Source organism: Cotesia glomerata, linkage group LG1 (genome assembly GCF_020080835.1).
Source record: "Cotesia glomerata isolate CgM1 linkage group LG1, MPM_Cglom_v2.3, whole genome shotgun sequence".
NCBI lineage: Eukaryota > Metazoa > Arthropoda > Insecta > Hymenoptera > Braconidae > Cotesia > Cotesia glomerata.
Genome location: NC_058158.1, coordinates 19,825,795 through 19,842,023, shown reverse-complemented (window position 1 = coordinate 19,842,023; position 16,229 = coordinate 19,825,795). Strand labels below are relative to the sequence as shown.

Here is a 16,229-nt window from a genome sequence, read left to right as displayed (position 1 = left end):
AAATCCCGATGATATAGACCTTAGATGGTTAAAAAATTTTTTCCCCCAAATATCTTTATTTCGGCGCTCTTTTCAATCAATCTTTAGAAACAGGTGTCTTTCCATCGGCTTGGAAAAGAATATTTATCATCCCTTTAAATAAAATTACATCACCACGCTCATTATCAGATACTCGCCCAATAGCAAACACGTCCCACTTAAGTAAAGTGTTTGAGCGAATTATTGCAAATCAGCTAGTAAATTATCTTGAGGATAATGAGTATTTAGATAAATTCCAATCAGGCTTCCGTAAGCATCATGGCACACAATCTGCTTTTTTAAAACTTATAAATGATATTAGTTGTAGTATGGATACTGGCAAACTAACACTATTAGTTCTCTTTGATTTAACAAAAGCATTTGAATATGTAAACCCGAGAGTAATATTGAGCACTTTGATTGAACTTGGATTTTTCGTCAAAACTATAAGCTGGTTTTTCTCGTACTTAACGAATAGAAGTCAAGCAGTCTTGAATGATGATGGTTTACCAACTGAATTCTTAGAAACTACGTCTGGTGTACCTCAAGGCTCAGTCTTAGGACCCATTCTGTTTCTGTTGGTCATGAATTCAGTTGCAAAACGGCTCATATATTCAAGACACGGACTATTTGCAGATGACAAATACATTTATCTACACTATCATTATTATCAGTTGTACGATGCAATAAGACAAATAACTACTGATGCTCAAGCTGTTGCTGATTGGGCTAAAGACAATGGTCTAGAAATCAATGTAACAAAGACAAAAGCTATGCTCTTAGGCTCGAGTGGGAAATTAAAAAATATTCAACATAACTTTTTACCACCTACTGTTGTTAATGGTATAGCGATTCCCTTTACAGAGTCGGCCAAGTGTCTGGGACTTCACATTACAAATACACTGTCTTGGAATCTTCATACGTCAAAAACAATCAGTAAAATAAATTCAGCATTATATAGTCTTAAATTAAGAAAGAGCATTTACACGACCGATATCGAAAGATTATTAGTGTCAGCTACCATCTTACCTCTTGTCGATTATTGTTCTATAGTGTTAACAAACTCAAATTTTGAAAATGACAAAAAATTACAACGTTCCCTAAATTCATCTATCTGATTTATTTATAATTTAAAACGTGACGAACACATAACACCTTATAGGCGTGAACTAGGTTGGCTTAGCATCAAGAGTCGTCGTATCTATTTCTTAGGCTGTTAATTTTATAAATTATTACTTGTTGGTAAACCCAGTTATCTGCGTGAATTGCTCATTGAAGATACGGATATAAGAAGATCAGAAAGATTAGCGATAAAGAAAAACAACAATAACTTTAAAATGTCAAATTTTTGTACAACTTATTATGAGACTTTTTTTGTTGTAACTGCAATTCGTCTCTGGGAAGAACTGCCAAATGAAATAATAAATGCAACTAGTCTTGAAGCATTTAAGAATAGTTTATTTGACTACTTGTTTAAATTAGATATCTAAACTATTGTACACTTATACTAAGTAAATCATTATAAAATATAATGATAGTTATTCATCATTTAAGACTTAAGATTATTAGAAAATTGTATGAAATAATTAAAAAATATAAATTGTTAACAACAAATTAGGGTATTGTAATTTTAATTTTGCAAGTAAGCTCAGACGTTGTCTTAAGTTATCATCTCAGTTAAATCATAATATAAATTTACAAATGAAGAATTAAAACTCAATAAATCAATACTGAAATAATAATAATACTTAAGTACTAAAATAAGTAATTAAACTAATAATGTATATTTTTATTGTATTGTATATTATTAAATATGTAATTTTATATTTGCCATTCGGCCATTATAGCCTTGGCATAAAAATAAATAACTAACTAACTAACTAACTAGTTCTTGATAGAAGTAAATTTTCTTATCTTGAGAAAATTTCTCGCTTGCTCCAAAAAATTAAATATCTAGATAGAAGTAAATTTTCATTAATATTTTTATTGATCAACATGTCAAATGGGAAGATCAAATAATATTGAATAATTTTTTTTATTCAAAATGTAAAATTGCACGCTAAAATAATACAAAATCGGTATCAAATATTTAAGAGAAAAATTTTCTCAAGTTGAGAAAATTTTTTTCTCAGCTGAAGTAGGTGGCGCTGCTTCCCTAAAGTATCTAAAAATCTTGATCGAATATAAAAATTTATTGTATCAAGTATTTATGATAAGTTGAATTAAGAAAAAACTACTTCCACCAAGAATAAAATTTCAAGAAAAATTTTACTTCGGCCAACACAACTTCGGTTTTCCTTCAGGCATTCGAAAATTTTCTTAAACCAAGAATTTTGATCTCCAGTAAAGGAATTTTCCTTTCTGTGTGAGTTCTTAGACTGAAAAACATTTTTATGTTGCTGAAACAAGATTCATACTCAGAATTTTTACTTCTTAGTATGAAAAAAACTTTTAATTGAAGATAATTTTTATTGTTAGTATGTATAATTCAAGTTTTAAAAAATATCCAACTTTTGAGGATTTAAATTTGCAAAAGAATTTATATTGTAAAAAAAATTAAACTTTTTCATAATTAAATTTTTATCCATACAATAAAATTTTAAAAATTAACTTGCATTTAAAAAAAATTTTAATTTTCAAAAATAAATTTTTTGTGTTAGTATAAGGGGGATTCCAAATTAAATCGGACAGTTATAAGGAATTTTATTTTTTCAATTTTTTTACATTTTTCGGTAAATTTTTTTTTTTATTTTTTAATTTTTTATATAATTTATACAAAAATTGTATTTTCACGTCAGTTAAAGCTTGAGCATAACATGAATAATGTCTCAGTCAACCGGTAAAGTTCATGTATACGAGATAAGAACTATCCTCATCAGCACTCCCGCTTGGACCAGCGGTAACGTCAAGGACTGAGGACCCAGAGGATGCAAGTTCGAGCCCCTTCACGACAAGAATTTTTTCGATCAACGATTTTATTTCAATTCAAATTAAATTTACTAATGGGGTCTAATATAACATGAGTATCTGATACCGAATTATTTTTAATCTTTTCGAAAATCATAATATTTTTTCTTCCAAAATTTAGATTGGGTTCTGATAGGGATTTCCTCCTTGGGACCTAAAAAGGATTGCCCAATGAGGGCCGCATAGGACTTTGCGTGACATCCCCATGTGGGGTCCCTATTAGGAAACCCAACGCGGGCCCAATAGGTCTTACATTAAAATTTCTAGTCGGGAGTACATCCCGTATAGCTCCTCAGTGAACCCTTCATGTACCCACCATGGATCCTTAGTGATTCCAAGACCGCGAGGGTAACCAAATCTTTCCAATTTTTAAGCACTATGGATCCTAATACCGAACCCTGGATTTATCCCCTTTTTTATCCATATGGTAATCAAGGATGGCATAATTCTATACCTTATCAATACAAAACCAATCGAACAGTGACTCGTGCGGATTATTACAAATATAAATTGGCTATTAGAGATCATTTTAATATCTTTCTTATGGGACGACGTTTAACACAACAATGGGTAGTCGATAGTTACGTCAAGATTGAGAACGACAGATTGAATTATTGTCAATTTAACCAAAAGAAACTACGAGCTGAATCTTATTAAGGTTTAATAGATCATCTACGATCGCAAAATACCAGTAATAATACAAGTTCAAATATCTGGAAAATTATTATTTTACCGTCCAGTTTTTATGGTTCACCACGAAATATGATACAACATTATCAAGATGCAATGTCAATTGTTCGTCAATTTGGGAAACTATACTTATTTGTTACTATGAGATGTAATCCGAAGTGGCGTGAAATTTCAGAGAACTTATTACCTGGACAAACTGCATCGGATAGACCGGATTTAGTTGCACGAGTATTAAGCATTAAAAAAGATACTTTAATTGATATGATTGTAAAACAACATCTTTTTGGTCAAGTAGCCGCTTACAATTGGGTAATAGAATTCCAAAAACGTGGTTTGCCACATTTACACATGTTAATTACATTAAAAAGCGATTCTAAAATAACAACACCTGAACAAGTTGATAGATTAATCTCTGCAGAGATTCCAAATCCTATGAGCGATCCGACTTTATTTGATATTGTAACGAAAAATATGCTGCATGGTCCTTGCGGAGATTGGTGTCTAATCAACAATATTTGTTCGAAGAAATTTCCTAAACAGTTTCGAAATGAGACGACAATGGATGGAAATGGATATCTTTATAACCGTCGTCAGGATGAAAACATTACATTTTCACGAAATAATTTCGTATTTACTAATCAACATGTTGTACCATACAATAAGGTTTTATTAAAAACTTTTAATTGTCATATTAATGTAAAAGTTGTATGCTCAGTCACAGCTGTTAAATATTCATTTAAATATGTTTACAAAGGCCACAATAAAGCAGGGATAACAATAAATGGAAGTGTACCGAATACTAGAGTAGAATCACTAGGAGAAGAAACTCATTCGTCTTCTAATTCTCATGATTCTGAAAATTTGAACAATGTTAAAGATCACGACGAAGTACGTGATTTTGTTGATGCTCGCTATATTGGTCCTGTTGAAGCTGTTTGGCGCATTTTATCAAAACATCTTCAGAATAAAAGTCATTCCATAATCCGTTTACCAGTACACTTACCAAATGAACAAAGTATCACTATTAATAATGATTGTAACAATGACGAACTTCGAGAAGCTTTACAGAAACAATCTATGTTGATAGATTATTTTAAATTGAATGAACGTGATTCAAATGCTCGCCAATATATTTATAGCGATATCCTATATCATTATGTTTTTAAAAAAGACAATGTGACTAAAATTACAAGTTGGCAACCACGAAAAAAATATCTCAACGTTATTGGTCGTATGTATTCAATTAGTCCTGCTTAAGTTGAATTATTTCATCTTAGATTATTATTAATTCACAGGAAAGGTGCTAGAAGTTTTGAAGATCTCAGGAACAATGAATGGAATACTTTGTGATACTTTCACGTCGACGTGTTTAACAGCAGGACTTATAGAAGACGATCAAGAATGGAAAAGAACTTTAAATGAAGCAATAGTATGGATGATGCCACGACAATTACGTTGTTTATTTGTTCGTATGTTAATCCATTGTCAACCTCTTCGAGCGGTAGAGTTATAGAACGAGTTTAAAGAATCTATGTCCGAAGATTATAACAGACGTTTTGGAGTTAAAGAAGGAGAGAAAAAAGCGTACGTTTTTATTAATTCTATGCTTAATCGTGAACGCTACAGTCTTTCAGATTTCCCCAGTATGATTCAGATTAGTGAAATCGACGAAGCATTACTAAGTGGCGAATCGTTACAAACTAACAACTTGGACGATCCACAGACTTATGACAATAAACTCAATGTTCGTCAAAAGAAAATAGTTGATTACATTTTAAACTCGATTAACGGTGAAAGGCAATTTACTTCTTCCAATTGCATTTACATAGATGGACCCGGTGGATCCGGAAAAACTTTTATTTATACCACTCTTTGTCAAATTTTGAAAAAAGAAAATAAAAACGTCTGTACTATGGCCTATCCGGGCATTGCCGCAACCCTATTACCTAACGGAAAAACTGTTCATAAAACGTTTGGCTTGCACGTTCCAATGTTCTCTGATTCTTCTTCACGCATTAAACCAAATTCGAAACAAGGTGAATACTTGAAAAATTTTGACGTTTTTATTTGGGATGAAGCTCCAATGTCGCTTAGATATGCTTTGGAAATAAAAGATCGTACGTTACGTCATATTATGAATAATAAAATGCCCTTCGGCGGAAAATTAATGATTTTGGGTGGTGATTTTCGCCAATTATTTCCAGTACAACCTCATACAACTCGAACCGAAACTGTCAATCTTTCTATTAGATTTAGTTCATTATGGAAAAATTTTCATCAATTTTCATTGACACAGAATATGCGAGCGTTACCGGAAGAAATACAATTCGTAAACTTTTTATTAAATATCGGCGATCGAACCGTCAATAATTTAAATGATAAAGTAAATCTTCCTGACTCGTGTTTTACATCGAACAATATGACATTGTAGAGAAATTTAAGGCAAAATAATCAGAGATAAACGTTATGATCAATCAACATCTGCTGTCATTCTATCCGCCAGAAATGTAGATGTTGATGAAATAAATAAACAAGTAGTTGAACTATTGGATTCTTCAACTCAGAAAAATTATACAGGTGTTGACAGTACTGAGAATTGTGACAACGGGAACATGGATGATGCAGTTTTACCCGAATACTTAAATACTTACTTAAATACTTACGAATCCACCCAATTTTCCGCCATATGAACTTCGATTACGACAATACTCCATAGTAATGTTGATTAGAAATTTAAACGTGAGTAGAGGACTCTGTAATGGAACAAGACTGATGATCTTGGAATTAGGCGTTAATGTCTTGAGATGCAAAATATTAACAGGCGACAAAGCTGGAGAAATTGTTTTTATAAATCGGCTGACACTGTATTATGAAAATACGTATCCCTTTACTTTTAAAAGGCGACAATTTCCCATTAAGGTAGAATTTTGCATGACGATTAATAAAGCCCAAGGTCAAACTTCTGAAAAGATTGGAGTAGATCTCATTAGAGATATTTTCAATCATGCCAACTTTACGTTGCTTTTTCGAGAGAACGATTTTGGTCAGCGTTAACAGTCACTTTAGCTCATGATAAGCTTGATAAAGTAGTTAAAAATATAGTTTATAAAGAAATTTTCGCATGAAAAAATCTATCAGGGATATTTTTTGAATGATTGTCAAATACTGAAAAATCATTTATCATAGATATTACTAGAAATTACAATTGCTTGCCTATCGCTTGCACTCTTATTATAATCCTTAAGGTACACATATACAATACCCGTGTTAAATCCGCGTAGTTTTTTCCGCATCGATTTTTTTTTGTGGTGGAATTTTATTTATATTTCAAAAGTTGTTTCCACGTAATTCTATAATGTACATAAATACAAAAAGAAATCACCACATTTACTCTAATTCGCCAAATTAAAGTGTTACTATGCCTATGTCTAGACCTGCTTTTACTAAAGTGGTTACATACAATTCATAAAAAATAAATAAATTTTTTTATGGCCATACCACAATTATACATAAAATGTTACATGAATGTGTCCATAAGTTAATAAATTGGCCTAGACACATCTGTCTTTTAGAGCATAATTTAAGTGTTCTAATCATTAATATTTCAATTTACTTTTATTTATGTACATAGAACGAAAAAATAATCAATTAAAAAAATCAATTAAAAATTTCAAACTCTCATCAATTTTTAAATTAATTAGTGTAATCATTATAATTTATATCGAAATTTTCTCACGAGTTCTGATTCCATTATGTTCACAGCGACGTCACAAGTAATACTTACTAACGCTAAAAAAGATGTTTAATACAAAATCTATCAGGGATATTTTTGAATGATTGTCAAATACTGGAAAATCATTTATCATAGATATTACTAGAAATTACAAATGCTTGCTTGTCACTTGCACTCTTATTATAATCTTTGAGGTACACACATACAATACCCGTGTTAAATCCGCGTTGTTTTTTTCGCATCGATTTTTTTTGTGGTGGAATTTTATTTATATTTTAAAAGTTGTTTCCTATAATTAAAGTAATTCTATAATGTACATAAATACAAAAAGAAATCACCACATTTACTCTAATTTGCCAAATTTAGGTGTTACTATGCCTATGTCTAGACCTGCTCTTAGTAAAGTAGTTACACACAAATCATCAAAAATAAATAATCCTTTTTATGGCCATACCACATAATTATACATAAATGGTTACATGAATGTGTCTATAAGTTAATAAATTGGCCCGGACACATCTGTTATTATAGTGCTCTAATTAAAGTGCTCTAATCATTTATATTTCAATTTACTTTTATCTATGTACTTAGAACGAAAAAATGAACAATTACAAAATCTAATCAATATTTTCAAGCTATCATCAATTTTATAAATTAATTAGTGTAATCACTACAATTTATATCGAAATTTTCTCACAAGTAATAGTTACTAACTCTGAAAAAGAAATTTAATATAAAAATCTATCTGTGGTATTATTCGAATGCTTGTAAAATACTGAAGAATCATTATAATCAATTTACTAGATATTACGATTGCTTGCTTTTCGCTTGCACTACATTATAATCCCTAAGGTACACACATACAATATCTGTGTTATATCCCTACCATTTATTTTATCGGTTATTTTCGCATTAATTTTTTAACAGTTAGTGTGCCATCGTTTATCTTTTGAAGAAGCTTATTTATATTTCTAAAGTTATGCCCAAGTAATCTTATACATGTACATAAATACAAAGCAAAAAAGACCATTTGCCCGCCGAGATGGATGTAGATTTCATTTTATTAAATATTAATCGAATGACAATTAGATTTTAATTTATGATTTTTATTGTAATCATTGCAATCAAACTTTACACATTTATTACCATATATTCCGCCTCGAAGACAAAAAATACGTACACTTTATTAATATTAAATTAATAAACAAATGTAATTATTGATACTGCTTATCTTCTTTAAATTATTCATGAGTAATTAAATTTATAATTAGTGAACAAAAATTCAATAATAAAATTGAACTTTCACGACACAAGTCAACGGTAACACAATAACCTAAAAATTTGGTGTAAGGAGTCTTGATATTCAATTAATTAAAAATAAAGTTATTAAAAAATGAGGATTGTCAAAAGTTACACATTTATTAAAAAACATGTGATCGATTATGAATAGAGAATGAACGATATCAGTTTGTACATTGAAAAAACTGGTGATGATGTTGAACACAAACTCAACTTGGATTCGCCAAAGTTTGCAACTGGGGCCGATGATGAAGAAATAAAATGGCATTTGAGACTTCATACCGAGAATGAAGAATCTGAAGACAAGTCTTAGATGTCGGTATCTTTACATTATTCTTCTGTACGAAAATTTGACATGAAGGCTATGTATTATTTGTTTATCATAAATAATAAGACTGAACGAGTCAATGTCACTAAGTTCAGAAAATGTTCCAAGAATGGCACTGACAGTCATATTCATGCTGAGTTTTTCAAGAAAGCAGACTTGGAAGAAAAGAAAAGTGAGTTTTTTCCGAATGATATGCAGAAAATATACATCGAACTGACGATCTATGATGATCCTACGACGTACTCTAACAGCATCACTCTGAAGAAACCAACATCGCATGTGGTTGAAGATTACCAAAGACTATTTGAAAGCAAGGAAGGCTGCGACGTCGTTATAAAGGTTAGAAATGAAACTTTTAAAGCTCACAAGACCACTCTGATGGCACGCAGCGAAATGTTCTTCAAGCTGTTTATTCTTGCAATGAAAGAAGAAAATAACACGGGAGAGATGATAACGCTGACTGACATTTAACCTATAATATTTAAACGCTTTTTGGAATTCATCTACACCGACCAAGTTTCCGATATTGATCTTGTTGTTGAAAATTTGCTGGAGGTAGCTGACAAATATCTGCTGAATTCGCTCAAAGATTTGTGTACAGAATCTTTGTTCAAACTACTGAAAGCCGACAATGCAGTTCGAGTCATTCTTCTAGCTGTAAAATACAATGTTCCTTGGCCTTTGAAACACGTTACTGAATTTAATGTCTGTAATGTTGAGGATGTTATGAAGACTCCAGTGTTTAAATTTATGGAGCAGGCGAACCCTTCTTAAGCGTTGATTTTATTCAATAAATTAGCGACTTTGTCAGCACTCAACTGCACCAAGATCATTGTGAAAAATTTCTAATTATGAACTTATGCCGTTGATGCTTTACTCATAATAATACATGTTTAAAAACATCTGTCATACTTTATTTTACTGCCAGTGCTAACATCTAGGAAAAAACTTTCGACCTAAAATTTTTCAATTCATTGACAAAATTCGTTCATGATTATTTTTTTTTTCTTATTATTTTAATAACTTCATAATAAGTTTATTTCTAATGTATATATAACCCAAATTTATTTTAAATGTCATTACATTAGAAAATTAATTTTATTTTTGAAGATACACTGCTAAGTTCAAAATTCCAGCCATTAAAATTACTAACATAATCGTCACTTTTCTATTTGAAACTTATTAGGTTCAAAAGGTTCGTATGTCAAAAAGTAATAAAATGTTTACAAATTAAAAAAAAAATTAGGAAAACGGTTGACCCTAAAGGCCATCCCTGCAACTTCCCGCTAATTCCGTTAATACCTGGCCGCTTTTTTGAGCTCTTCGAGCTCAAAAGTACAATCTGTGTGTTGTTTTAAGCTCTCCGAGCTCAAAAGTAGCTCTTTGAGCTCAAAAGTCTGATAGAAGTTTCATGGAACACTATTTTTTGAATGTTCATACCGCAATAACTTTTGAATGAATGAACCGATTTTTACGCGGTTGGCGGCATTCTACGTAGTTTTTTAAGCCTTATAAATAATTTCTAAGTTTCAATTGGTCAAACTAGAAATTTCGGAGTAACTCTGAAAAACACTTTTTCGGTTTTCTTTCGTTCACGATATCTCTCGAACGAATCAACCGATTTTGACCAGCTTGGTGGCAATCGACGTGGTTTTATGATGTTAAGAGCTGATTAGTTTTTGGAATCGATCGGTAGAGCTGTTTGAAAGTTATTCCAAAAAATGTCGAAGTTATGTTGAAAAAATCCTTATTTCCAAATATTTCGTCGAGGATATCTCTCGAACTAATCAACCGATTTCCACGTATTCGGCGGCAATCGACGCGGTTTTTTAACTTCTGAAATTATTCTATATCATCAAAAACGATCCGAGAAGAAATGACGAAGTTATGTGAAAAAAACACTTTTTTCGGTTTTCGGTTTTCTTTCGTTCACGCTATCTCTCGAACGAATCAACCGATTTTGATCGGGTTGACGCCGATCGGCGTGGTTTTTCAAGCTTAAGGGCGGATTAGTTTTTGAAGTTGATCGATAGAGCCGTTTAAAAGATATTCCAAAAAAACTACTTTCAAAAATGATTTTTTTCTTATTTTTTTTAAGATTTTTCAAGATTTCTTAAAATCTATCGGTCCGAATCGGTTCAAATTCTCAGGAAATCTAAGTTCAGCGTAGCCCTTTCGAATGGCACCAACCGCGATGAAATCGGTTCAACCGTTCAAAAGTTATAAGCGAGTCACATAGTCACACACACACACACACACACACACACACACACACACACATACATACATACAGACATAGTGACAACATCGCGGGGGTAGTCAGGGAAGCTTCCTGTGACCTTCAAACGTCAAGATCTGATGAAAACTCGATTTTTGCCAAACGGGGTAAAAACAATAACTTCCCGATTTTTGAAAATCTGAGATATTTAGCGGGAAGTTAAAAATTACTGAAATTTTCCATGTTAATTTTACAGTTGTCTTTATTTCCAGTTTTTTACTTTCCTAATTAACAATTTCAGATACACTAAATTTGTAAGTTTTAATATGTATGATAGTAAAAAAACTCAAGGATTATTTATGGATATTTTTGTAATTGAACATTCTTCCAAATGCACCAATTTTACATTTATGATTACTCTCAGCATTCAGATTAAGTTATATTATTATCATATTTAAGTAATGTGACTGCGCTTAAACGCGCGTGCTTGCGCGCGCCACATACTCTAGTAAAAGTTGATTTTAGGTTTCAGATTGTTAATTTTATATGATTTGAATCAATATGATATTATAAAAATTAATTTTGTACGATAGATAATTAATTTTATATTATTAAAATTAATTTGAATTCATGAAAATTAATTGAAGATTATAAATAATTGATTTTCTAAAGAAAAAATAAATTTGAATAAAAATATATTGAATTAATATTGTGAAAATTTATTTTAGATTATCAATAATCAATTTCATATAATAAAAATTGATAACTTCAAATAAATCGTCCATTTTTGTTAAGAAATTCATTTCAGATCATAAATAATTAGTATTGTATTATCAAAATTAATTCCATTATATGAGAATAAACTTTAAATAAAACGAATCAATTTCAAATTGCTTGCATTAATTTTATATTAGAAAAATTGATTTTAAACCATGATTAATGTTGGATTAATGTTGTTACATGACAATTAACTTTACATTGTAACAATGAATTTTAAATTATCAAAATTAATTTCCAATTGGAAATAATTGATTTTTAATTATTTGTATTCATGTTATATCATAAAAATTTCTATCAGACTAGAAATGATCAATTTTTTAATGTTTAAGCGAATTTTGGATTATAAATAATTTATTTCTAATAATGAATAATTAATTTTTGTTTATTCACGATTAATATTTACTTATTTAAATTAATTTTGTATTAGAAAAATTATTATTAGAGGATAAATAGTTGATTTTATAGTATAAAACTAAATTTTAAATCAATAGAATCAATTTTCTATTATTGAAATTGGCTGTAGATTATAAAAAATAAATTTTTATTTATAAAATTCAATAAAATGAAATTCTTCATGAAATTTTTGTTTGAATTCTAATTTTTAACGATTAATTATCAAATGTTAATTATGAAAATAAATTTTATATTTTCAAATTATATTTTTCATTGCAACAATTAATTTTAGAACATTAATAATCAATTTTAAATGTAATAAATTGATATTCGTATATATGAATCAATTGAATATCATAAAAAGTAATTTTCATTCACCGATAATCATTTTTCGATTATAAAAATTAATAATAAAAAATAAATAATTTTTTGTTCAAAAATTGATATCATACTTTGAATTATCCATTGTCAATCATAAAATTTAATTTTCTCACATAAATAGTAAATTTTATGTCATAGAAATTTATATTATATTATAAAAATTAACTATAAACTAAAGCAATTAATAATAGATTACAAATGATTTATTTCAAATTATTTCGATAAATTTTCATAATATAAAAATTTATTTATAATCATAAAAATAAATTATAAACTATGAAAATCAATTTTATATCATAAAAATGGATTTCAAATACTGGAAATCAGTTAAAGATAGTAAATAATCAATTTTATATATTAAAAATCAATTTTCAATAAATTAAAACCAAATTGATGTAATAAGAATAAACTTTAAGTTACGAAAATTAATTTTGGATTATAAATAAATAATTTTGGACTAATTTAATCAATTAAGATGATTGGAAATTAACTTTTAAGTGTAAATAATTAATTTTATAATTTAGAAATTACGTTTGAACATTAATTCAAGATTATAAATAATTAATTTTAAATTTTTTGAATCAATTTCATATTAAAAAAATTAGTAAAACGTCTCATCCTAATGGCCATTTAACAACGGGGCAATTGAACCACTTGATTTGAAAAATCGAAAAAATTAAAAAAACGCTTTATGCTCTTAGAATTAGATTCTTATATGTTAAACTCGGATAAGATCAAAATTTGAAATTATTGCGATTAATAAATTTTGAAAAGTTGAGATTTTTTTTATTTTTTAGGCATCTAAACTGTTTTTTCGGGAGGTGACAAATTGTTTAACAATATTTCAATTGTTGAATTAATTGATGAAATTTGAATTGTAGTAGTTGTATATACTTATACTTTATAATCCTCAACTTTGTTCACAGTGATATAATAGTTTATTTATTTATTATTTACTATTAATTGTTATAAAATTATATGGGGCGTGAAAAATACTCAGGGAAATAACCTAACAATTTGATGAACCAAATTTATAATAAAAATTATTTTTAAATTGATTTTTAATTTATTTTATATAATATCTGCATTAAAAATGTGCAACGGTAATATTAGCAAGTAACAATTAATATATTATTATTTATATATATTAAAATTTCAGGTTTGAGTTTTAAATATCATTGGTTCAATTGATCCCAAGCAGTGGTTTAATTGATCCCGAGTAGGGGGTCAATTGAACCATTCGACGCGTTTGGATAAATTAATAATTTTAAAAAATTTACGTTGTTTATTGACTAATTTATGTGTTGATAAAAATAGAAGACTTCATAAGCTACGATTTAAAAAATGAAAAATTATTTTTTAGTTTTAATTCGAATAATAAAAAATTATTAAACGTTTTTTGGTTCAATTGACCCCCTTCTCCCCTAATTATGACGTTTTCAAGATTTTTGAGCTTAAAATTTAATTAAGGTGGTAATTTTAGCTCGCTAAGCTTAAAAGATAGTATTTCTATGCATTTGAGCCCTTCAAGCCCGAAAGTCTGATAAAGTCTGAAAAGAAGTTTCATAGAACACTACTTTTAGAATTTTCAAACCGCAATAACTTTTGAATGGATCAACCGATTTTCACGCGGTTGGCGACATTCGACGCAGTTTTATCAGTCTTATAAATAATTTCCAGATTTTGTTTAATCAAACTAAAAATTTTGGAGTCATTTCGAAAAAACACTTTTTTCGGTTTTCTTTCGTTCACGATATCTCTCTAACGAATTAACTGATTTCGACCAGCTTGGTTGCGATCGACGTGGTTTTTTTTGTCTAGCGCTGATTAGTTTTTAGAATCGATCGGTAAAGCCGTTTAAAAGTAATAAAAAAAAAGCCACATTCGGTCCAAATTATACTTAAAATCTAAGTTCGGCCAAGCCCATTCAAATGGCACAAAACGCGATAAAATCAAATGAGCCGTTTAAAAAGTTAGCGGTTCACTTACTATTACACACACACACACACACACACACACACACACAATAGGAGTTTCCGCAGGCCGGCGTACTGGTGGTCAACAGACATAGCAGAACTTCGCAAAAGATGTCATATGCTACGTCGCCGCGCAATGAGAGCCGCGAAACGCTCCCCGAGCGAGTACTTGTATTCAAAAAAGTACAAGCAAGCCAAAAAGACTCTAAACCAAGCCATTAAAGCGAGAAAAGCAATATTGTAAAAACAGATCTGTAATGATCTCGACAAGGACATCTGAAACAAAGCCTACCAAATTGTCACCAAACGACTTGGAAAGGCTTCACCGGAAGCACCGAAGTCTCCTGCCTTAATGGACAGCATTGTAGCGGAGCTTTTCCCCAAACACCCGCTGCGGGAGAAGAAACACCCTTCACAACTAAGGAACTACAAGACGCGGCCGAGTCACTCAAAACAGGAAAGGCGCCTGGACCTGATAGCATCCTGGCAGCGGTGTCAAGATTGTAACCCTGGAATACCCAGACATACTTCTGAACACCTACAACGCATGCTTGGCAACTGGCACGTCTCCCGCGGTCTGGAAGCGGCAGAGATTGGTTCTCTTAGACAAAAGAAAGGAAACCCCCGTAACACCTTCGTCGTTTAGACGACTCTGTAAGCTAGACATTGCTGGAAAACTGCTCGAGAAGCTTATACAAGGGAGACTTCGCAACGACATTGACTGTGCTGAAGGTTTTACCACCAACCAGCATGGCTTCCGGAAAGGTCGTTCGACAGTCGGAGCGATCGAGAAAGTTATAAAGACAGCAACACAAGCATGGTCTGGTAGCCTTAAAGCTCGTAAAGTATGTCTCCTTCTCACGCTAGATGTCAAAAACGCATTTAACAGCGCAAATTGGGGAGACATTTTAGACGCTTTGGAGCACAAGTTTTACGCGAAGCCAGAGAATCTGGCACTAATCGACAACTACCTGGACGAAAGAAATCTAATAGCGGAAACTACGGAAGGCCCACAAGAATACGCCATAACGGCTGGCGTACCACAAGGCTCAATAATGGGGCCCGATTTATGGAATGCGGACTACGACAAGCTTCTTCAAATCTCGTTACCAAAGCAAGTAGAGCTAACGGACTTTGCAGACGACGTTGCGGCTACGATAGTAGTAGACAGCGTAAAAGAGGCCGAATGACTGGTCCAGGAAACCATTGACGCCGTCGAGACCTGGCTTGATAAGCACTACCTGAAACTCGCCAAGCATAAAACCAAGATGGTTGTTCTGACACGTCAAAAATGGTTCCCAAAACCATCGCTGTGGACATGGAAGGAACAACACTAACGTCAACAAGGGCTTTGCGCTATCTAGGGGTAATGGATAGACGAAAAACTATTTTTCCGCAAACACCTTGACAGTGCATGCAAGAAAGCCAGCAAGACGGTGTCTAGCC

General features: G+C 30.9%; 2 protein-coding genes across 2 annotated transcripts; both read left to right on the top strand.

The window, feature by feature from the left end:
- Positions 1 to 347: 347 nt before the first annotated feature.
- On the top strand, positions 348 to 9,020 carry LOC123264615. Its single transcript, XM_044728035.1, has 6 exons — positions 348 to 954; positions 3,851 to 4,906; positions 4,971 to 5,144; positions 5,217 to 5,465; positions 5,568 to 6,058; positions 8,859 to 9,020. Exons 1-6 carry the CDS (start codon positions 348 to 350, stop codon positions 9,018 to 9,020), a joined length of 2,739 nt encoding a protein of 912 aa, XP_044583970.1.
- A 42-nt stretch (positions 9,021 to 9,062) lies between these two features.
- LOC123264557 (protein roadkill-like) lies at positions 9,063 to 9,506 on the top strand. The gene has a single exon (XM_044727901.1). The coding sequence runs from the start codon at positions 9,063 to 9,065 to the stop codon at positions 9,504 to 9,506; it is 444 nt and encodes a 147-aa protein (XP_044583836.1).
- Positions 9,507 to 16,229: the final 6,723 nt, after the last annotated feature.